Genomic DNA, 24,557 nt, shown 5'->3' with positions numbered 1-24,557 from the left:
TAAGGAGTCTTCAATAAACCTTGAAATGCAGTACTGAATACTTGAAAATTCACAGTTTTCCACAGGCAGTCTTGTCCAGATAAAAGCTTTATTAAAGGAAGATCACAACAGTTACTAAAAGAGGAAAGAAATCTCTAAAAATATTATTAGTGTGATTTTTTTGTTGGCAGCTTTCAGGAAGTACCTTTGCAATAGGATCAAACCTACTTAGGAAGATCACTGTAGATTTTCTCTCCATCACCACAGGTTTTTGCTTTATTTTCTGGAGGGTATCTTGTCTTCCTACAGTGCTGTACAGAAACCTAAAACTGGGGAACAAAATTTCTTTCCTAATTTTAAACTTCCTTAGGATATGGAATAGAGATAATGAACATAAAGAAAATCTACCACACTTTATCTCAGAAAGAGGCAGATCAGTGGACTAAAGAGAGGGATTCTCTCTATTAAACTATTTTCTGACCTTTCTTCTACCATCTGCCCCAGATGGGATGGGAAAAGGGTTGGATACTCACTGAAAGGAAGCTCCTGACATCCTGGCCTTTGGGGATTGATTTGATTACATTTTATTGCTTAAAGACAATGAGCAGCACATGTAGACATTGTTTTTTCCATTCACAGCTCTGATTATAAACTGATTATAAACTCTGATTATAAAATTCTCTAATGCAGAAGATACCAGTAGTGCATCTAGGTCTGGAAATTATTAAAGAAAAATCCAAGTTCCAGAAACCTCAGGAACTGTACACAGAGAAAATAATGGTGTGTCATTCTCCCTCTGTAAGGAGAATTTTAACATTGAATAAATGCCCTGGCAGTTCTAGAAACACTCCTGATCTACGCCAGACACAGAGTCAGTCAGGTGACTCATATTAACATCATTTCCCTTTACTTCTGTTGTTTGGGTATTTACTTCTGTACTCTGAGTACTCTGAGTTTTGGTTGTTTTTTTTTTTTCTTTTTCTTTTTTTTTTTTTTTTTTTTTTTTTTTTTTTTTTTTTTTTTTTAATATTATAGGGTGTTTTTTGATGGGAGCATCTTGATTTCTCCAGGAGGTAATGTTTCAGCAAAGGTGCTTTGATAATTGATGTCAGACTGGAAATGAGATTCTGGTCAGATCTGACGATTCATGCCCAGATATTTACCAGTAAAATGAGGTTTTTCAAACAAATAAGAATTAAGATCATTCTTCATAACAGTCCTGAATTCATAGTAGCACAAACCCTGCACAGGTAGGAAGTTTAAATGAGCCTCTCACTCAGTATTCTGACAAATCCAATGCTGTTTTTCCAACATATTCTGTTTTTTGAGTGCAAATCCAGCACTCTCCTGTGAACAGAAGGTAGAAGTTTCTTCAAGGGAACAGCTTGTATTTCAACAACCAGCTAGTACAGAACATGAAAAAAATTAAATAGGTGATGAAACAAGTGGGATTTTTCCAAAAGTTTTTTATCTCCTTGCTTCTCACACCAGAGAAGAAGTAAAGATACTCTCCCTTCTAATTCCTCCTGCTCCAAAGGCCAGTGAGAGGCAGAGGGGGCCCTGAGGCTCTGGTTTCATTGCAAAATCACATTACTGACCCTGGGATCAAAACTGGCATCTTTGTCCTGTGCCTGAGCTCCATCACTGGGAAGATCCTCCAGGAATAAAGAAGAACCTGTTGTTTTCCAAGTTCATAAGAGAAACTGCTAACCAAGAAAGCCATTTTGGAGGCAAATTTGCAACTCTACCAAGGCAGGTGTGCTTCCAAATACTGACTACAAACATACAGTTTGGGGATCATTACATATAAATCATGGTAAGTCCAGCAAAATCAAAATAAACAAATAAAAAAGGCAGTGAGTTTTCATCAGACTGTGGGAGATTTAAGGGCATGAGCCTTCTGTTTACCCAACTCTCCCTTGAGGATATCAAAAAGCTCTTTAATGGCATTTTCAAAGTCCTTCTGCCAGAATAACTACACAAAACAGGAGACAGCTCAGTTATCTGGCATTTCTTCGCTTTTAAATACACAATTGAGCAGACATGATGACCTATGACTACCTGGTTTTATGATGTTTTCTAGCTGTTTATAAAAAAATAGAAAAAAACCCAGCATCCCTAAACCCACAGTTTTCTGTATGCATTAGGATCATGTACCCTCTAAAAACCAAGCCTTCTTATGGCTTTTGTGTCCCCATTATCAACAACTCCTGTCTATCCTGGCACTAAAATAAATTGGGAATAAAGTACTAGTTGTTGCAGAATAATCAGAAAATACCTCAGGCTGTCAACTTAAATTTAAAGCATCCAAAATGTTTTTATAACATAGGTAACATCAGATTTCGTCTCCCAGTTTTCACTGTGGAGTATATTGTCATTTTGCCTTCAAGTCTGAAATAAGCTGAAAGTTTTTCCAGCTGAAACTATTAATAAAGATCTGAAAAATATGCTTATTTTTCCAGTGTTACTTTCTATTTAATGAATGTATTTATTCTGAAGTACATAAACATAACTAAATCAGAGTTCAAGCTGAGGGTTGTTTTGCAAAGGGACTAAGTGCTGGTTTGTTTTTTTTTTTTACTTAGGTGTGCTAAACATGCTGTAATGTGATTACCACTTTTAGTGAAAAACTAAGCAATTCTTGAGTGATTGAGAATATCAGAAAGCAACAGGTCATCAGATTTCTGCAGATCAGTTTAATAAACTTTAATGAGTAATTGTATATATATATAATTGAATTTGAATTGTATATATTGTATATATGTATAATTGAACTTTATAAAGAGTAATTGAACTTTAATAAGATATTTTTACAGGAGAAATACAGGTCTTTACAAAATATTCTGTTGGAATCCTTGAGATTTTCTAAGAGAAACAAATTGCATTTTGCAGGAGAAACCCTGGGAAATATTACTGAAATTCTCATAACAGATCTGCATCTTAAACCAGAGATATTCTGAGGCAGTGACTGCCAAACCGAAATAATTCCTCTCCTCAGCTGTGTCTCACAATAAGACATTTCTATAAAATGCAGCATTTCCTTCTCTGAAGTCAGCAGGCAGGAAATAATCAGAAGAGTTTCACGTTTCTCAGTAGGAAATATTGCTGCCAAATGAATGAGTGCTCTTGTTATCTGCAAAACCCATAAATTACTGAATCTCACTGGAATGCATATTTATTTTAATATCATCTTATCACTGGAACACTGATGTTCCATATTATTACCTCTAAAATTAGTATTACACTGGGTCACATCATCACAGATTTTGTGCTGAGTCCTACCTTAGCTGATAAGATCAAAGAAACCCGAGTTATTACCCCTGTACTAATAACAGGTTATAGTAATTATAATAATAATAATAATAATAATGATGACAATATTATGATCTGAAATACCTCAGAGGCCCTGCCAGGTTTTCTGTATTGATTGCTTCAACATTTTTCTTAAAGCAACAGGTACATGAGTCACAAACCATCTCCTAAACATAACACAGAAATAGATTTCTAAATAAGATTTTATTCGTCACAAGGTATGAATCACAAGATTATAATGGCCAAATAGAATGTTATACCAGATCTATATATGCTATTATATAATACAGATAAAATAATACATATAATATATATTATATATAGCCTGTGTATTATAATAAATATACTAGATATTATATCAAATGCTTATATAATATAGAATTGTTATATATTTTACTTATTGTTATGTTCTGTATTGTTATGTTCTGTATATTTATACATTGTTGTAATATTATATATTATAAATTATAGGTATGTTTTTATATTGTAATTGTTATATGTTTTATAATTTAAAGTTATAATTGCTTATGTAAAATATAAATGTTATTGTAATATACAATTGTCATATATTTTATATATTGTTATAATATTGTGTATTATAAATTATTATGTATAAATAAATACTTTGTTTTACTGTTTTATGTTATAAATTATATATATAGATATAATTGCTTATGTGAAATATAAATGTTTATGTAATATTTAATTGTTATAAATTGATGTGTTGTTATATTATTATAAATTTATATATTGTTATGATATAGTATATTATAAATTATGTGTATAAATACTTGATTAAAATATTATATATTATAAATTATATATGTGTGTTTATATTTATATATTGTTAAAATTATTATATGTTTTATAATTCTTATACATACATATAATTGTTTATGTACTATATAGAAGCTTATGTAATATATAATTGATATTTCCAGCTCCGTTTTTCTCTCTTCTCTGACTCCATAGTGTTGATGGAGACCTAAGAGCTGAAGATACAAATGGAAAGTTTGGTGGAAATACCATGATTTCCACTTTTTTTTTTTTTTTTTTTTTTTTTTTTTTTTTTTTTTTTTCCCTATAGACCCCAGAAGACATCCTCTGAGATAAAAACTGAGAAGCAGAAAGGAGCACAAATAGGCGATGCTGATCACTGCAGAGGGTAAGTGGCAGCAATTTAGAAAGAAATGATCACAAGCAGAGCAGTAATTCCTTAACAGGATTTTCCCTTCAAGCTGCACCGTGCAGGAACTCACTCCAGCACCAACACAAACAACCCTGCAGTCCCTACCCACGGGGGTTCCCTTTTTTCGAATCAGCTGGGCTGGATAATTTGCAGATTTTCATTATTAATACCAAATTTTGGGCCAATTTAGTCTCGTTACTGTAATCAGTTCTATTCCTTGGATTTCCAGTCCTTTTTCCTTGCTCTTAATTTGGCTTTCAAAATAACACCTGAGAGCTGATGTCTTGCAGAGACTGCCCACATGTGCTCTCTGCACTGTTTTGATAACTGTTTTCACCATTTCATCTGTTTTTAGAATAATTTAGGTAATACATTGATGTGACACATTTTTATTTTGGTTTTTGGCCCATCCATACCTCCTTAAGTACGTGCTGCCACATCAGTTTTCTGCAGTTCCACATTTGTTGAAATATTCAGCCCTCCCAAATCTTTTAAGGATCAATAGCAGCATATTTGTTCAATAAATTGCCTGCTGTTTCTTTCCATGCCAATATTGACATTTTTTCAAGTTCAAATTGACTGCTAAGTGCATCCCAACAGTGTTGTTAATATAGAAATAAAAAACTGACCCAAAACCAGGTTTTCCAGCCCTACTAATCCTTGGGTGACCTTAAGAAGTAGCTGTTTGAATTTTCTATATCCCCGGAGGATTTGTCAAACAGGGCCGGAATGAGGGCATTTGCGAGACCTGGATGGCAAATGCATTTCTTGCTCTCCATAATGCTTCTTTTTAACCAACTTCAATGCATTCCTGAAGTCAAGCAAAACAACAAACAACTTTAAATCCTGTGTATTAAAATGAGGATTTAAAAAAGACTGGTGGGCTGAAATTAATGATGATTCAGAAGTGAGTCAGCTATTGAATTCTCCTTCAAAAATCTGTTTTCAAGAACAGGGGGGAAAAAAGAATAGTATGAATAATTGGAAACTAAGGAGCTTTTGCAAGTAAATACTTGCAGCTACTTAGTGTAAGTAAGGAATTCCAGAAAGCATGCACAAGAAGGAGCACCAAGGAAACAAATCAGTGCTCTTACTGCAGGTATCTTTTAAAAATAATTTATAACTGCCAGGATTTCAGGTGAATGCAGCAAACAATTTGATATTTTGAAAGACTTGAGAGATCTGACTGCATGTAGGACATTTATCCTTGAAGTGAGTTGAGCACAGCATCCATCCCTGGTCAGGTTGTGACCCTAATCCCACTCAGGGTGGGCCTGCACACAACTCCAGGCTGTCCCTTATATTGTCATATTTCACACTGATGCGTTAAATTTATGCTTCCTTTCAAATCCCAAGAGCTTTATTAGAAAGGAAAATGCATACGTTTGTTTTTAACTAAAGTCAATTCTGTTGTTCTGCTGCACTGGAGATATCTATATCATCTATATCTAATCTATCTATATCTTATATATATATATATATATAAATCTAGATCTAAATATCTAGACATAGATATATGGATTTATAGATATAAAGACATATTATAGATATAGATATAGATATAGATATAGATATAGATATATGTAAATTAGATATAGATATAGACATGATATAGATAGATATATAGATAGATATAATGCTTGTCCAATGAGCATTTTGCCAAAAAACTCACTCAAAAAAAAGAATAGTGATAACATTTAACGCTGCTTTAGATGACACCTCCCAGTTTGAATAAAGGGAAATTATTCACACCTGAAGGATTTGCATCAGTAGAGGCCCTTGTCACCAAAACAAAACTGACAGATTGTTTTGTCTTTATGTCATATGTCTGGGATGTATTTTATTGCCTGTAGACTCTACTCCAGAATAAACATATGGCAGCATCCATGGGGTGGTATGCACCACATTTAAAAAAAAATGAGCCTTTCTCATGTCTTGCATTGGTTCAGACATAAAGCTCTGCACACAGACTTGGAAAAACACTTATTTATTTTATTTGCATACTTTGCTAAAAAGTATTTCTGTATTGATTTTGGACATCAGGTACTTAAAAAGTGGGAAAGATTCTGCACAGTTATTTTTCTGAGTACTAATAAAAAAGACAAAAATAATTCCCTTGCCTGCTTTAGGCACAGAAAGTAGCAAGATGGGAAAAGACTTTTCTTCTTTTCCTGTGTTTTTCTCTTGCCCATTGTGCAAGCACTGAACAATGCAAATTCATTTTCCAGTTTACAGCACACCTTTGGTGTGTTTCCGCTGGAGTGGTGACTCCACCACTTCTCTGGGCACTCTGTTCCAAGCATTTCTGTCAAGAAAATATCCCTGAAGCCAAGCTGAGCCTCCCCTGGCCCAGCTCGAGGCCATTTCCCCTCTCCTCTTTCTGGTTACCCGGGAGAACAGCCTGACATCCCCGGGTCCTGGCCGAGAGTTGCAGAGGGCCACAGGTTCCCCTGAGCCTCATTTTCCCCAGGCTAAAGAAGAATAAAGAGCTTCTCTAGTTTTGATGGATGGAGAATCTCTACCTTCAGTAAACATCACTTTATTTGGACAAAAAGTCCCATTTTTCTCCCTTCAGCTGCTGCAATCACTGCTAAGTGATTGCTGTCATGACAGACAACACATTTCAGAACAATTCAGCATTTTGCTCAACATATAGATATATTTTTCATATCTAATATGTCTATGAAACATATCCCACTGAGCCTTGAGCATCTATTTTAAAGTGTCAACCTTCCTGTTGTGAAATGGCTCTCAAGTGCTCTTTTTAAAGTCATAACATGTTGTCAAGCTCCGAGTGAGGCGAGCACAGCAAAGGCAAACCACCAAATACACAAAGGCAGCTTGAAGTACATGAGCTCAGGTGGATAAGCCGAGGGAATTTTAGAGGGTGTGTGGGAACACGGATGGGTGTTTTTCCTGGCTGGTGATGAACTTTTCCCGGGAAAACCAGAGCTGACGATAAAACATCGATAACTGCGAAGGCAATGGGGAGCAACCCTGGCGTTTGGGCTCCCTCTGCCGGACACTGCGGGCATCGCAACCCAGCCACGAGCATCGCTGGTGCTCCAGAATCTCTTAAAAAATAAATTAAAAAAAAAAAAAAAAAGTATTTTGGAATGAAATTCCATGACCCGAGGACTTAAAAAAAAAAACCAAAAACATTGTCTTCATGAATACGTGGGTGTATTTTTAAACAGGTGCAACATTTTCAGCTGAGGTAAGACCAAATGCTTCTTGGAAAAATACTTGTTTTTTGCCAATTTTGAGATTAAAAACAGGTGCAATGACACAATTCGGTGAGGTGTTCAGCCTAAATGCTTTGGCTTACCGTGAATTTTGGTTGAATTTGATGGAGTCAGAAAGCTCTTCCAAGCCTTGAGCTCATCTCTCCTGTGTCATTCCCCTGCATGGAGGGGTCAGGATCACTTTTTGTGAGCCTTTGGCACATGGATGTTCTGGCAGTTCTTCGATCCCACAAAAAAACCCCAGACTGGCTCTGTCAGAACTGCCAAGGAGGTTTTACTTTGTCAGGCTGTGTAACTCATTCTGTTATTACTGGCAATCAGGTAGACATCAGGCACTTTCATTCTTGTTTGTTAGTGTTTATTGCTGTAGTTTGCAGTTTTGCTATTAGTTATGCTCTCTGTACATATTTATTATTTATTAGTTATGCTCTCTGTACATATTTATTATTTAGTTACTCACAGCATTTTGAATGGTGTTTCTAAAAGAAGCTGACCTGATTCACCTGTCAAATTTCTTTCTAAATAGAGGATTCATTCTCTGCATCAGGAGAACCTGGCAAACGTTCTTTGATCTTGCAATTGTCTTCTTTATTCATAGCAGCATCTTCTTGTCCATTCTCTACAGGCCCGGAGTTCTTATTTTGAAAGTGTTTCTTTATCAATGCATAAAAAATTATTGCAACCAAAAAGGAAGGACCTCTTAAAAGTGCTCCTAAACCAAGGTAGACATATCTGCGGGACAGAGCACAGAAAATTAGGCCAGGTGTTGAATTTTTCAAAAACACTAAAGAAAATCACTTTAATGGTTTTTAAATCTCTCATTAAAAAAAAAAAAAAGCTTAGGGGAAGACATTAAAATTCATTGTTTGTGAATGATACCAAAAAAGGGATATTTTACGTGCAAAAACTTCTCTTAAAGAACTGGTAATATTCTTTTTGCTTATGAAGATAATTTCAAAGTGAAACTTCCATCTTCTTCCCTTTTTTTTTTTTCAAGATTTTTTTATCATTTTCAGGCTTTAGACTCTTTAGGGCTAGAAATATATAAAGGTCACCACCAGAGTGGTCTATTGGAATTAAAAATAAAAAACACATCAGAAGTAGCCAAGGCTTGAGTGAAACAGAGAAAAATCTATGGAGCATTCTCCCAGGAGACTGATAGTGATTGGGTTTTCCCAATACCCACAAATACTCAGTAGAATATTCTCCATGGACTTTTTCCTCAAAAGTGGCCAATGCACAGAGTTAACTTTATTGCCAGTGTGAACAAACTACCTGCAAATCAGGTAGTTCCCTCTTTAAAGTCCTAAGGTCTCAGGTATTTTTAATATAAGTATATTAAAAAACATACTATATTAAAAGTATATATATAAAGTATATAATAAAGTATTACATATAAAAGTATATAATATAGTACTATATAAAATTATATAATATATACTTTTAAAATAAGTATTATATGAATAGGTATTTTTAATATAATAAATATAATATTATTTTATTTATTTTATACAATTATTTAATATTATTATACAATAAATAATATGATATATTAAAATCGTCAATGAAAATTTATATATATATATATAAAATAGAATAATAAATAAATTTTAAAAATAAAATAAAATATACATTTTATAATTTTAATATAAGTATATTAAAAATACACAATTCATTCCAGAAATCTCTGTCATGGATATTAAATTCCAACAGAAAAACTGACTAAAAATTGGGAGCTTAACATTTGATCTCGAGATTTTTCAATTTCAGGAATTCTGGACCAACTTTAAGCTGAGTCCAGAGTTAATATCTGACCATGATTTTGGATCACACCCTTCAGTGTAAGACAACAGAGCATGTCTTTCCATGTCACTGACATATTTTATAGAAATCCTTTTGCTAGGATTTTTCTCCTGAGAAGCCTCAGAAAAGAAATGTAAACAATATTTTCTTGTGGAATGTGGTCTGGAGATGATTTACCAACAGGTGCATCTTTGATTGGTCTCAGGTGGATTGTTTTCACTTGATGACCAACCATGGTCCAAGCTGTGTCGAGGCTCTGAGTCTGTCATGGGTTTTTTATTATCATTCTTTTCAAGCCTTCTGATGTCTCCTTTCTTCTATTCTTTTGTGTAGTTTTAGAATATAATTTTATTTTAATATAATATCAAAAAATAATAAATCAGCCTTCTGAAACATGGAGTCAAGATTCTCATCTCTTCTGTGCCTCCTTTTGTGTCCATTGCTGTTCATGCATCTGCTTTGTCCTCCCTCTCTTTCTAGTATTTAGCACATCAGCAGCATTTCACCACATAAAGCAAATAAACAATGTTAGTCAGGATTTAATTTTCAGTAAATAAATTTCCACTTCTTAGTTCCCTCCAAAATTCTTCAGCTGTTATTTTGCTTTCTCATGGCCATGTGAGAGTTTAAGCCTGGATTCAGAATACCTCATATTGTCACAAATTCATCAGTAGTTTAATTTCAATCAGATTGTCATCAGACAATAAGATTGTCATCAGTCCTTGGGACCCACAAACACCACCACATTTCCACAGGGAGGTGTTTTTTGCCCTAATTTTCTTTACCTGTTTGCATTGGAGTCGTAGAGCCTGCAGGCCCCTCTCTTCCCACAGCTGGTGCTGCCCCACTTCAGGCAGGTCCTGTCGATGGCTGCACCAAAATAAACTGGTGCTGGGATCCCAGCTGCAAGGAGACAGCAGAAAATGGGACAGGGCTTCACAGGAAAGGACATGCTCTTAGAAATCAGATTTATATTTCCTTAGAGTGGTTACAGGCTCCCAGAGCAGCACAAGGGGGGTTGGACCCTGCAATGTTCCTCTTACCCAGCATTCTCATAGTCAGTGTGAAGAGACCAACTGCGAGAGCTTTGAGCTCTGGCTGGACACATCTGCAAAAAAAAGAGGGATAAGTAAGAAGTGCTGGCTTATTTAGTGCTTAGACATGCCTATTAAATGCTGTTAAATAACCTGAACTTAATATCCTTGTTGATGGAAGAAGCACTTTGGAGGTTTTGGAAAAAGAGTGCTTCCCTCATCTGCTGAAGTGTGTTCAGTGTTTCAGTATGAAAAAGGTGAATTAATCCACTGATTTTCATCAAATAGCTCCTGGCAAGTCCATTCCCTGTGCATGATTAAGGAATTGAAATTTTAAAGCCATAATCAGTCTATCCTGACCTTTTGGAAATGAGCTCTCCAACTGCCTTCACTCTTGGGCATACATTTCCCTCACTTGATGGAATATTTCATGGGAAATATCTTACTGCTCTAAGACAAAAGAGTTGCAGGTAGCAGGGTCAGTGCAGCATCTTTCTGTGCTTGAACAGAATTCCTCTGTGCAAGGACACATCTTGGGCTGCACAAAGCCTCCTGGCTCATTTGTTTCATGGGGAATTGCACTGCAGGCATCAGAAATGGGCACTGGTCTTGAATTCATCCTATCTCCAGCCTCTGTCCTCTCCTTGCACATCCAGAAATCCTGGCAAATGCATGGCACTTTCAAAATCCAAGCAGAAAAAAGGACATGTTCTGGAAAACCTGATTACAGAACCAGAGAATCACAAAATGGTTTGGTTTGGAAGGGATGTTAAAGAATTGCCTTGTTCCAAAACCATGGGCAGGGACAACTTTCTCTGTCCCAGGTTCCTCCTAGCCCCATCCAGCCTGGCCTTGGACATTTCCAGGGATCCAGGGGCAGCCACAGCATCTCTGGGCCAGGGTCTCAGCACCCTCACAGGGAGGACTTTCCTCTAACCCAAACTTCCCCTTTTTCAGTCTGAACCCATTACTCCTTGTCCTACCACTGCAGCTCCTGATCAGCAATAAACTCCTTTGTTCCCTAAGATAAGGAACCAAACATGACTTTGAAAGCCTTTGGTCAACAGCCAGGTGTACTCACCTGAATGTCAGTATAAATGAAGGAGTGGCTCCCAGGGCATAGAAAAATCCACCTATGACTTGTATTACGGTGTAATAAATGAAATTCCTTGAGCAATCATCACTTTTTGGACATTGCCCCATGGTGGCAGAATTGTTTCCTGTCCATGAACTGCTGATTTCAAGACATCTGCAGTTATGGAAGACCTGGAAGACACAAAACAGGTTTGGTAGGACACTGCTCATGAAATGGGGATTCTGCTGGAGAGAAAACACAGTAAAGAGATGGCTCCAGACCATTTATATTCTGGAGTGATCAGGAAACATTCAAATGGCACAGCCCAATGAAAGTTTACATCCATGGACTGGAGCTTTGTCTCTGGAACTCTTGGCATTTTCTCCATGCCAAGCAAAAATCAGTCACCCAGAAAAACAAGCAGTTTCTGACATCCCAAAGTCTCACATGGAGGAAACAAGCTGCCTTGCCTTAACCCTATTTTTACACTTTAATCATCAGTAGCAGGGAAGATACTACTCTTAGTGTACTTCAATTGTTAGGTAAAGCCTCAGGGCAGCCAAAATGACATTTGTGAAAGGCAAAGCCTGTGGAAAACCTTCAGGCAACATGAAACCAATTTGATTTTCGCATTTTCTCCTCTTGTGCTCAACCTATAGAAGACGAAAGTTAATATGCAGAACAAGGAGCTAGGGCCTTCTGCTTAAAGTGCAATAACTCAGAGAAATCTCGCTTTTCTGCACTGTTTGCACAGCCAGAAATCAAAACTCCCTTACTGACCTGTCCCCAGTAACTTTGGCTTTCCTGAAATGCTTTATCCTACTAAATCCCTGATGTCTCATGGAAAATAGGCTGGTAGGGAACCAAAGCAGGGTCTCTTACTGCGTTCTTTCCATGTCCCACAGAGGTGTCACAGCCAGCCAGACATGCAGAGACGTAGGTGATGCCATTGGCTCCACACACAGGATCCCACACGTTGGAGGAACACTTGCAGTGAGAGTTGCATTCCGAAAACAGGGAATTGTTGTGGTACGGAATGGGGTTGCTTGGAAATTAAGTTCAGACAAGTGTAAGACATTTTTAATTCAGTGCTGGAGTCAGTGAAGACCCTTCTGTGTGACAGTGTTGCTGTTCTAAACCCCACCTCACGTGCCCAGGCCATGTTTTGAAAGCTCAGTTTCTATATCTGTACTGGTCTGTTTGAGATTCCATCCTACTTGCACTGATATTAAAGCCATTGATAGATTATAGAGAAATCTAAAACAAATTAAACATTGCTACTGATTTTACAGATGTAGACAGAAAAGAGAGAGGAGGGAGAGGTAATTTGGGCTCACCTCTAACTGAATTTAGAGCTGGCAAGAATTATCACAGTCTTATCAATATATCAGTTGGTAAAAATGCACCAGTGGCAGAAACCAAATCTCCTGGTCTCTGTAGTTAAAAAATACTCCTCTGTTAAAGCCTAGCCTAACTTTTCACTAGCCTGACTTTTCACTGAGGATATGAAGAATGCAGTATTTTCTTTTGCTTTCAGACATGCCTTGTGTATTGAGCAACAAGGTGTCTTCACTCATCTTCTCCTTCCTAGGAAAATGAAACTGATGTGCTTGCCATTTTTTCATCCCAGTGCTCCCTAAGCATACTCCTTGGTCCACCATTTACATTCCTGTTGAAAACCTTGCACAGCAATACTCCCACCCACCCCCAGCAAAACAACCTGCATTGCTATTGAAGCAATTCCTAATTAATCTTTAACCAGCCTTGGCCTCTGTCAGGCTGACCAACAAAACTACCCCAGTGACATGTGGCAGTGCTCACTTTCTCTCAAGCATTGCAAAAGCATGTTTCTCCTTTAGCCTTGATGCCACAGTACATTTTTTTGAGAACTATGGAGAAAAGCACAATCTTTTTGTCTGTTTGATACTCACCCTTCATAGGACACTGTCATTCCTGCCACCATGTGGTTATCACAGCCAACAAAAAAGTGTAACAAGCCCATGACATAGGACAAAAATGACATGGTAATTGAAAACTTTGTCGCTGCAATGATGCCCATTTTATACTTTTTCATTATAAGTCCTCCTAGGAAAATCCCAAGACTTACAGGAGGTAAGCTTGTAACTCCTGAAAGAGATTATAGAAGGGGAATGTTAGAATTCAAGAATCATTGTAGTCTTAAGAGCCAGTCTGTCCTTAGTTTTTTGTTCCTTTATGGTCTGTTATGACTTTAGGAAGGTTTGTGTTCACTCCAGCCCCTGGGAGTTGCTGCTTGTGAAGTGCCTACCCCTCCAAACCCACTCCCATTGCAAGGGTGATTCAGCAACTAAAACTTCCACACCACATTCATTGCATATTTGGGGTGCCCTAGCTATAAATATAATGGAAATTTAATGTAATGTAATATAACTTTAAAATTTCTTATGGTCCCACAGGCACAAAACATGTATTTTTAATAATTCAGGTTCAGGTCAGGCCACCATGTACCTCCACCTGCTCTGCATGGAATTGAGCCCCAGATAAAGCCCACCATGCCCTGCTGGCAGCACAAGCAGCTCTTCTCACCTATTAGGAAGTTGGATTTGGATGTAGATTGTCCATACTGCTGTTCCATGTACTTTGATTTGTAAGTCACGAAACCAATAAAACTACTGAACTGTAACAGTGAGCAACACAAAAATGTAAAGTACATTCGATTACCCAATACCTTTTTCAGGGAGTTATAGAAATCTGAAAGAAAGGGACATATGAGTTGTCACTGAAAGATGCATGGCATAATTACTGGTGAGTAACCTGCAAAACTTAGGGCAAGGTCCTGCTCTCAGCTGTCCAAGGGCAAGCTGTACTGATCTTCATTTGCATGAGGTTATCTGAAAGCAAATACAGGTTCTTGAAAAACACCAGAGGTTGAGACACAGGAAGAGAATCCTAAAAGGAGACAGAAGTATGGGTTAAGATCTGGCTGCTCTATTATAATATGCACATGAAGACTAAGGGGCTCCACACATCCCAGACTTGGTTCAGCTTGCATGAATATTATCACAGGTTCAAGGCTAAGTGAGAGCTGCCTCACTGGGGTTATCTCAGTGTCTTCCTCTGGGATCTGAACTAAAAATTTGACAAATTAAGCAAAGCCACTTTTTTCCATCACCTTTACACCACTTTCTTTGGCCTAAGGACTGCACAACCAGAACTATTCAAGACTGAAGTATTTTCATCAGGCACCAACATACTTCAGAGTCTCCATGAACTCTCTCAAATAAATAATTTGTCTTTCCATGTGGCAAAAGGAGCCTTTGAATAGTTTCTTTATGTTCAGATACAGGAACACTTTTCCACTGTTCAAATTTCTTCCAGTGCAAAATTTTAGAGGTAGGTGCCACTCAGGTGATGATTTATTTCAGATGATGAATGCAGAACCTCAGAGTCCTGAACACTTCTAATAATTTTTGGTGCACCTTTCCTCTCCTGGGGATAGCTGCCTGGTTTAGATGGAAGTGCAGGGAGGCAAAATATTTTGCCGAACTGTTACATTTCCTATGTGTGCTGTGCCTATTGCTTTTCACATTTATAACATACGAGAAACACTTGCCTTTCAGCAGCACTGACAACTTCCTTGGCTTGGATTTTTCAGGAGAAAGTTTATTCCCCATGGCACCCATGTTTTCCAAGAGCCCATGTGAAGCTTTGTCTTTCTTGGCTCCCTCTGGCTTTTTCAGGCTCTTTGGCAGGAAGCAAAATGGAATAGCAGATAGGAAACTGAGTACTCCACCTATCAAAAAGCCAAGCCACCATGCACCCACCCAGCGGGAATCCTGTGGGGTGATGGTGATGCTCCCTGGAAATGAGAGAAACAGGCACAAGTTACCCCAGTGGAGAAGCTGAACCTTCCCAGCCTTTTTCTGCTACATTTTATAGTGCCTGACTTCCAGCAATAAACATCTAGTGAGGGGCCATCCATGCAGTGGAGGCATCAGTAATCATACCCTGGATGGTGTTACAGAATCATGGATCGGTTTGGATTGGAAGGTGTCCTGTGGGACACCCACCTCAGGGGTGACCAGGATGGTCTGAGGCCCTCCAGCCTGGCCTTGGACACTTCCATGGATGGGGCGTCCACAACTTCTCTGGACAACTGGTTCCCGTGCCCTACCATCCTTGCAGGGAAGAATTTCTTCCGAACATCTAATCCAACCTTACTCTCTTTTGCTCTGAAGTCATTACCATTTGTCCAGTGTTATTTTATCTGCCATTCTACACCTTTCACTGGCTGATGTTTTGTGGCAGACACAGCAACAGCAAGGTCCTTCCCCAGCACATGGGAAACCACACAGGACTCAAGTGTGGTGTGCTTTTTGGCTCCTGAGACCTTGCTCTGCTTTCCTACATTGTGTAGGTTGCTATTAAGCAGTTGGACATTCTCTGTAGTGTCAGTGAAATTACCTATGGCTTTAAATATACTGCAAGGGAGGTGAGAGTAGCTAGTTCTATTTTTATGGGGTTTAATTCTGGCATGTTTAGTGGGCAACTAAGATTTTAAGACTTGGTATGACCAGAATTGGCTCACTGTCTTTACTCCTAAATAAAATCAAACATTGGCTTAACAAAGGGCAAACACAAAATAGATCACCTATCTAGCTACAGGATTCTGAAGATCTGAAAACTTCTCTGTCCTGCTAGAACAACAAGGAACAGCCACCACTTACAGGCATTGCTGTGTCCCCTCTGGCATTGTGCCGATGTGAGCACATATATGTGTTTTCATTTCATCTGAATAAGCAAGGGTTGAGAAAATGTGTATTTTGTGCTGCAAAAGGATGTGAAATGTAAATAATGTAAATTACTCAGTGGAAAGGGTGGGTCATTCCCCCAGACTGTAAACCTGCTGTAATAGCAGAATCTTTTTTGTTAAAATTCCAGTTTAGAAAAAAATCTTGGTTCTGTGAGAGTCCTTGGTACTAATTCTTAGGCTTAAGTACAACCCTTTAATATTAAAGCACAGTTCTAAAATATGCTCCCACTCTAGCTCTGCTTTTACTCTAAAAGCTTTCAGTATTTCAGTAAATAAAAATTAATAAATTATTTCAATAATAATTTATTATTATAATTGAAATAATTTATTATCATAATAAATTATAATAATATATAATATTATATACATTATATACAAAATGCAACATATATAGCATATATATATTATAGTATACATATATGTTATAGTATACATTATATATAATATAAATTATGTATTATATATACATAATATATATAATACATATAATATATATATTATATGTATATATGTATATATATAGCATATATATATGTTATATATACATAATATATATAACATATATATAATATATATGTTATAGTATACATTATATATAATATAAATTATGTATTATATATACAATAAATAATATATATTATGTATGTTATATATCTAATATATAAATTTATAATTCAATAAAAATAATAAAATGTCAATCAATTCTACAATTAAAACAAATAAATATAATTCAAACATAATATATATAATATAATTAATATAATGCATACGTATGAAACCATTTATAGGCAATTCTTGAGAACAAGCATTAGCTCACTTTCACTTTTCCTCTGTTTTGCTTACCTGGATCCACAAATCCAATATCCACGTACAGCTTTGCACACAGAGATCCCAGCAGGAAGCCAACCATGGGGCCCAACATGGCTATGGTGTGCAAACAGCCTGAAAATACAATGAGGCAGGTGCTAGTACCCTCTGATGGCTGAATGCTGTCTTCTGCAGAGGGTGCTCCACCTCTCACACTGGGAATCTCTGAGTTTATTCATGTTGAGATTACCTACATACATAGGAACATTCTCTTCTTTAGCAAAATCATCGAGGTAAGAGATGCCCAGGGGTGTTATTGGTGTCTCACCAATCCCACGTAACACGTTTCCCAGTAAAATATATATCCACATATATGATGATGGCTCCTTCTCACAGCCTGCAGAGGATATAATATTATAAACAAACAAACTAACTAACTAACTAACAATAGATCTTTTTTTAAAATAAAATATTTGAATGGGAAACTGAGGATAAACCCAGGAAATGTAGCACATGAAACGATTATAGATTAGAAATCAAGGTTATTGAGAACATTTCCTTTTAGAAGTTAAATGAAAGGCTGTAAATCCCATTATAAATTTTCTTGATCTTTTAATAACACATTCTTCCACCCCCATTGCATTTCATTTCTAAAAGCACAGGTCAGTATTACCCATCAGAAAAAATGCTCATTTAAAAAAATAACTTATTGATATTTTCATAAATATATTACCTGGCATATATCATGTATCTTTAATGTGACAAGTTTGAGATGGTTCCTGGTGCAGAGCTTGGCTCATTCTCTACCTGTGTCCCATACAAGCAACACATAAAACAGTTGTGTTCCATATTGCAAGGAGGATTATAGCAATATCCATTTATTTCTGTTAAACTGCATGCAGTTTCTTGTCCTGTCCCCATCTCCAGGTCCAGGTAACTGAGTCCTTGCAACCAAGGACAAAACAAGCTCCTGTATTTATACTTTCATTTACATACATTCCATACCTGCTTGTGAGACTTCTAGGACAGTGTCATTCACATCCTGATGCAGGGAGCAGGGATTTATGCTGGAATTTAAGCTGGCTGAAGCATCTGTGTGCGATGTTGTCTCATACTTGTAGCTGCAAACACACAACAGGAGGTTTAGGAGCAGTGCTCACTAGGGAAACACCAGTGTGGCGGGGCTGGAACCACCTTGGTTGCTGTTTCCCTAAAGAGAAAGGTATCTTTGGTTAAATATAAATTCAAAGGTGCAAATAAGATGATCAAAGAACATTTTAGAAAACCAAAATATTGAAATTAAGAAAAAATAAAACTTAGAATTCTCTATCTGGAAGGCATAATGTTTTAAGCTGGAAAATTCAATAGGGCTTGTGAAAGTATTTCGGATAGGATTGAATTTTTGGCGTCTAAATTGAGAGTCAGGTCTAAGTGAGCTCTGTGTGTTGGCCCCACAGCCAAGGAGAAAAAGATGAATGTCTTAAGTTTGAGCAAAGGTCCCCTTTCCATCTTTGATATGTGTTTGGACTGTTCAGCTGCTCCAACATGATCCCTCTCCCAGAAACAAATGCTGCTGAGGGGCAAAGTACAATTAGCTTTAGCAGAACAACATGGCAAAGCACACATTCTGCTTCAAAGAATTGCCCTGGCTCTGTCAGACCAGGCAGGCTTATTTTCCAGGTTGGAACAAAGAGCACTCATCAGTGCAGAGCAGCTCCCCTAGAAATGCTCAGGCTCAGGTTCATGAGTTTGCCAGAGGAGGATGATCCATGGCCTGTCTTAAAGAGTGAAAAACTGATAATGAGTCTGGTTCTAGTGCGAGATCCACTGACATGATAAAAAGCATTCTTCAGTTTTCTTTTTACAGTAGTATACCTAAAATTATTCTAATATATTTAAGCAATCAACAGAAATATGTCTTACTCTATTGGTCATCCCTGTGCTCAAGCTACGGCTAGAAACATTATCACATATAAGCACAATGCAGTAATTCCCTGAGCCTGGAGAAGGCGAGTAAAAATTAACCAGGCACAGAAAGTCAGTTCAACCAGGCATGTGCATTTGGAACAGGAAAATCCTGGTATGAGTTCCACCAGCACTCATCCATCTACAGGCTCCAGCACCATTGCATTCTTTGGCTCCTTTCTGAATAAGCCTGAGTGGAAACTAAAGCCCTGTGATGTTCTCATTTTTTTGAGGAGTTGAACTTCCACTTGAGAAGAGCTGTATTTTTAAAATGAACATTTCCCCATCACAGCAGTGATGTGTGTGTCACCTGGGGTTCATTGCATTTGGAAATGAGGTCCCACAGGCCTTCGGAAATCTAAGGCTAAATATACAGCAAGCTGCATTTAAAAACCAGACAGCACAATGCAACTCCAGTGTGAGTCACCCAAATTAACCACAAGCAGTACTTACTATCCCATGAAAAAATGAGGCATGGCTGACAAAAAGCATCCCAAAGCCATAGTAAAGGATCCCACAGCTATTATTTTGGGCCTGTGCAGCTTAGCTCCAAAATAGCTTACAAATGCAATCACCAGCAGGTTGCCTGCAAGGTAAAGAACCAGAATGAGTGCCAGAATCTGTCTCTGAGCAGCTGTGTGTGTGTCAGGGAACATCCATTACCCATCTCAAAGCTCCCGTCGACGAACCCTGCGACAGAGGAGGTCAGGCCAAACCTCCTCTCAATCTGGGTGATGGAGCTCTTCATTATGGTCCCACACAGGGCTTTACTGAAGTAGCTGAAGGACAGAGCAGCCAGAAACACCTGGGAAAAGATTCAGACAGGAAATGGGGAGGGAGAGGTAAAGAAACTGGTCACAGAGGGATCAAACCTGTTTAGAATGGTGCAGAGCCATCATCATCATGACACATTTGTTACTCAAATTGGAGTGGCAAAGCTAATCTGATCCCTAATTACCTCTTCCTTGGGTCACATGTCCCTTATTTTAGGCCAATTCATAATTGCTTCTAATTCAATCACATGGCACCATTTTGATGCTTTAAGCAAGTTTTTATGATACGTCAGTATGAGGAATGTGGTACTAACTGACCAAGTTCATCTCTGTGGCATATGATATATTCTGAAATGTGTCTTGTATACCATATATCTCACAAGGAAAAGCTTAATACTCTTTTGTAGTTTGACTGTTGCTTCCACCAACACACCTGGTGGCTTTTGCAAATAAAGATAGATTTAGAAAAATATTTAAGTTTGTTTAAATATTATCCAGTGATTTCCACATAGTCTAAATAGCAAATAGATTTTTTGCTCACTGGGCAAGAGTTCTAATACAACAGAAACCTGGGTAAATAAACAAAGTAAATATAGGTTTAGACATTGCAATGCTATCTACTATAAGAAATGAAGCCAATCCGGGAATCAAAAGCTTGAAAATTGGTATATTTACTCTCTTTTTGTCAGGAAGGAAGAGAAAAATCTTCCAAGTGTGGGGTTTGTCCGGATATGTTCTATATTTCCTGAGCTTGACTGGCAAAATTTCTGAGAATCACCCTTTGTGCCTTATGCCAGAAGTATTCTCAGAGGGTTTGGCTGAAATCTTAAACTGCTGATAAGCATGAAAACACCAACAAAAATCACTGGGGTCATTTGGGGTTTAAAATGCAATCCTCAGGTGAGCCACTAAGCATTTGATGAAATTTGGTTCACCTCACCTTGTTCTGACCCTATGAGACAACAACCCCGAGACAATGCATTGCAGGCACCCAACTGAGGCTGGTTCAAGTTTTCCACTTGACGCTGCTGCCTCTTTTTAATGACCAACAAGGGGATCCACCTACAAGTAACTTGTGAATAAATATGGTCTATCGTGAATTTTTATTTTCTTTGGGGAAAATATAATATCTGACTGTCCCCTAGACCTGTAGTACATATCCAGTTCCTCCAAGGATAGGGATAGGGATGAAGGAATTTAGCATGTCACAAATGTCACATCTGAACAACATTTCTTAACAAAAAAAACAATGGTAATTAATGGTGGTATTGCTAAGGCACCAAACCTTCAATCCAGTGCGAGAGGAAGTCTTTTTGATGGGTGGGGTTTTGTTTCCTTCATCATCCAAAAGCTGGTCAGGCTCTGCCTCCTGGTTTGAGTCACTGGTGTTGCTGGGTTTGGTTTCCACAGTCATGGCTGATTTCTTTACTGAATGATCTGAGCTCAAGAGAAAACAGCAATAAACACCAAAGCACATTTGCCAACGTAGAGTTGCTCAAGGACCTCTCTGATGAATCTGGTGAAACTAATTACAGGAAAGTGCTGAGATGTTGAAACTGAACCTTTCTACTTAAAACAATGTGGCTCAAGGACTTGCATGATTCAAAGTGTATATTTGTTTAAATTCTGAAACATCTAGTTTTGACATCTTTTGTTTTTTTAAAAGAAATGAGCACCCGTCTTTCTACCTTGTCCTGTTCTTTAATGCTAAAAAGGCTGTTTGGACAGAGGAGTAAGAGACAAATCTCTGTTCAAAAATAAACTAGAAGAGTTAACAAAGCAGTAGTGCTGAAGCACAGGGAGTCCCAGGAAGCTCTAAATTTGCAGGCCATGTGGCTTACAACTCACGCTTTGATTTGGTAAAATCTGTAGTAACACTGTGCCATTCAATTTATTCCTTTACACTGGCTTGTTGGAAACAATTCTTAGTGACAAAAGAGTTTATTATTTCACCTAGCTGACCTTCTGTTAGGATATCACTTATTTTTTTTTTTCTTGCAATAATATGCAGGGTATCCCTGATCTCTTTCTGTTTGCAGAGTGCTGTCTATATGACCAAATGCTTGAAATGATCAGCAGAACTGCTCCAGTTCCCCCAGGAGCTTCCTGTAGCCATAGACAATGGTATATCCTTTGACACATCATAATGTTTTAGTGCTGAAAGCCTTGTTTGGTTATTAAGTTTTATTTTGGTTTATTGCAATGGATAGTTCCATACTTAATCTATTTTTTTCCTCAGCTTTTTAAAACTCTGTATCTGAGAGATGAACAACTACAAAAGGAAACTTGAGAGAAAAGCTGTAAAGGAAGCCTATATATCTGTTTGCAAAGTTTATTTAAAGAATGAAAACACTTGCCTGTTTGTGCAACTCCCACTACAATCAGAACAGATTTCTCAAGGACGATCCAGAAGCCACCGCAGAGCCTCAGAAAAACCCTCAGAAAAAAAATGGGTCACTCGAAACATGCCATGTTCAGATCTGCAGATAAGAGTATTGCAATTAATGCCCTCAAATCAAACCCAGAAATCACGGCTCGCATGATCTGATTTGTTTCACCTTTCACAATACTCTCCTCATTTGAGAAAACAGCAAAAAAGAGAGAGAGAGGGGAAACAAATCACACAAAGAGAGGTTTTATATGCTTGAATGCAGCTGAAAAAAGTTGGATGAACTTTTCCAATGCTGGAAAACTTCCATCTGCTTTCCCACTGCTAATATCTACTTCCCAAACTCTTTTGTGGCTGTGCTATGAGGCTGGGTCAGCACATGTACCAGGACAAAAAAATTGGCTTCTCCTTCCTCTTGGCTACTCAGACAGAGAGGAACAAGAAGTAGAGAAAGTATTTCTCCAAGACTGCACTGCTATGAACAAAAATGTTACGAAATAAAATTCCTGGTGCTTAGGAAAAGCTTGTACACAAATACTTCTGAGCAGCTGCTCCTCTGAAATTCACCTGTCTTTGTGTAGCCTGAAGATACAAACTTCTCCTTGAAATTATGATACATTGATGACCACAATAATATGCTGGGGATAAAATCATTGCAGGATTTTTTTTTAGAGTTTAAAGGTACAATGTAACTTAGAATCTGGTGACAGTATGTTCTCCCACCCTCAGATGACCCTGACCTACACAGATATCAGCTGAAGATGGAGGAGTTGAAGACTGGGGAAATTCCAGGCCACAAGAACATTAGTAAAAAAAAAAGATAAAAGGTCAATTGACAATCGACGACAGCATACAGTAGCTACTGAGCCTGATAATTTTAAGTATTAATAAAGTTGTTATTTTAGATTTTTTTCATTAGCATTTTTTCCCATGTTTAATAAATCAAAGGTCTGGTTAAAAATATGAAGTATGAAAGCAAAAGTAGGAAGCTTTCTGCACCAAATGTGCCTTTTCACTAATATGAGTTCTCTAAAACTACCATTCTTGGCCTGCACAGGCTACTCTTTTGTAATGGTGATATGAGAGAGTTGCATTTGCAGAAAGATAGGATTAGGCAGGTAAATAATTGGTATTGTTTAGGTAGTCAATCAGCCTAAACATAAATTAACCCATCTTTCTCCCTAGGGGAAGAAAACAAACCTCTTCCCAAAAACCAAGGGAAAAAATTAAAAATCCACTAAAAAGTTCCAAGCAGTACAAACAGATGAAATTTAACACTCAGTTCACTTTTTGGAACATCTGACAAATTCACTTGATTTTATGCTCAGTACAGCCTCTTCTGAGAACCACTTTGGGTGGGAGGAAAGCAAGGCTCCCAGCTAACAACCAGTGTGCATTGTTTGTGCTGCTGGGAGCTGGCAGCTTCCAGGACACCATGGGAAATCATGCAGCAATTGCAGCTCAACTGCAGAGGGAGTGCAGGCAGCCCTGCAAAGGACAGATCTTTTCAGTTCTCCAGGGGACATGATCTGATAGGAGCCACAGCCTAACTCTAGTAGTTCTGTTCCTTATTTGATTTAAAAGAAAAGAAAATCAGCCTTGTTTTATACCCCCTCATTGCAATCAAATTGTAATAAGAATAAGAACATAAACTAAAATTGTAATTGAATAAGAACATAAACTAAAAAAAACCTCCACATGAATAACAGGTAATAAGTTTACAAAGGTCAAGACAATGGTTTGCTGCAGGTTTTGTAGAGTCTTACAAAAGTGAAATATAGTGATATTTGAGGACTTTTTAGAAGGCATCAAAGGCACTCTAAGTCTTTGGGCTGATTGTTACCACAGTTGCACTTCCAGGGACTGTGACATCACCCATCACAAGAGCAAATCACAAATCAAGAGCCACATTTCCTCCAGTAATTTATGGAATTGCAATGATTTACACTAACTGCAGTGCTAATCCAACTGTCTGATCTTTAAATACACCCATAGCAAGACATTTGAAGTTCAGCTAACATGAAAAATGAGTATCAGACTGATATGAGTGCAGACCCCAATGCTCATTGCTCAAGACACACCATGCTGACAGCTCAGACACACACAGTGCAGGATGCCACCAATAAAGCACTGAAACTTCCACCAGGAGTGGTTCTGCTGCTGCCAATTACAGCAAATGCTACTGGAAACCACA

The 24,557-nt window shown here is 37.7% G+C and overlaps 2 protein-coding genes across 2 annotated transcripts in view; both read right to left on the bottom strand.

Annotated features, from left to right (window-relative positions):
* Positions 1-8,061: 8,061 nt before the first annotated feature.
* LOC134417874 (solute carrier organic anion transporter family member 1C1-like) lies at positions 8,062-21,392 on the bottom strand. Its single transcript, XM_063155681.1, has 14 exons — positions 21,260-21,392; positions 19,865-20,006; positions 19,655-19,787; positions 18,242-18,357; positions 17,487-17,633; positions 17,273-17,371; positions 15,230-15,475; positions 14,203-14,367; positions 13,569-13,764; positions 12,520-12,682; positions 11,644-11,828; positions 10,572-10,636; positions 10,314-10,431; positions 8,062-8,457 (listed from the first exon to the last, which is right to left on the bottom strand). Exons 1-14 carry the CDS (start codon positions 21,386-21,388, stop codon positions 8,244-8,246), a joined length of 2,118 nt encoding a protein of 705 aa, XP_063011751.1. The 5' UTR covers positions 21,389-21,392; the 3' UTR covers positions 8,062-8,243.
* Positions 21,393-22,331: 939 nt separating this feature from the next.
* SLCO1C1 (solute carrier organic anion transporter family member 1C1) overlaps positions 22,332-24,557 on the bottom strand; it is a 29,714-nt gene continuing 27,488 nt past the window's right edge. The window contains exon 14 of the mRNA XM_063155683.1: positions 22,332-22,454. Coding sequence (XP_063011753.1) covers positions 22,370-22,454 — 85 coding nt within the window. The 3' untranslated portion in view covers positions 22,332-22,369. The remainder of the gene's footprint in view (positions 22,455-24,557) is intronic.

The sequence above is a fragment of the Melospiza melodia genome, chromosome 4 (assembly GCF_035770615.1).
Source record: "Melospiza melodia melodia isolate bMelMel2 chromosome 4, bMelMel2.pri, whole genome shotgun sequence".
In the NCBI taxonomy this organism is placed as follows: Eukaryota; Metazoa; Chordata; class Aves; order Passeriformes; family Passerellidae; genus Melospiza; species Melospiza melodia.
This window is presented reverse-complemented; position numbering and strand designations above follow the sequence as displayed.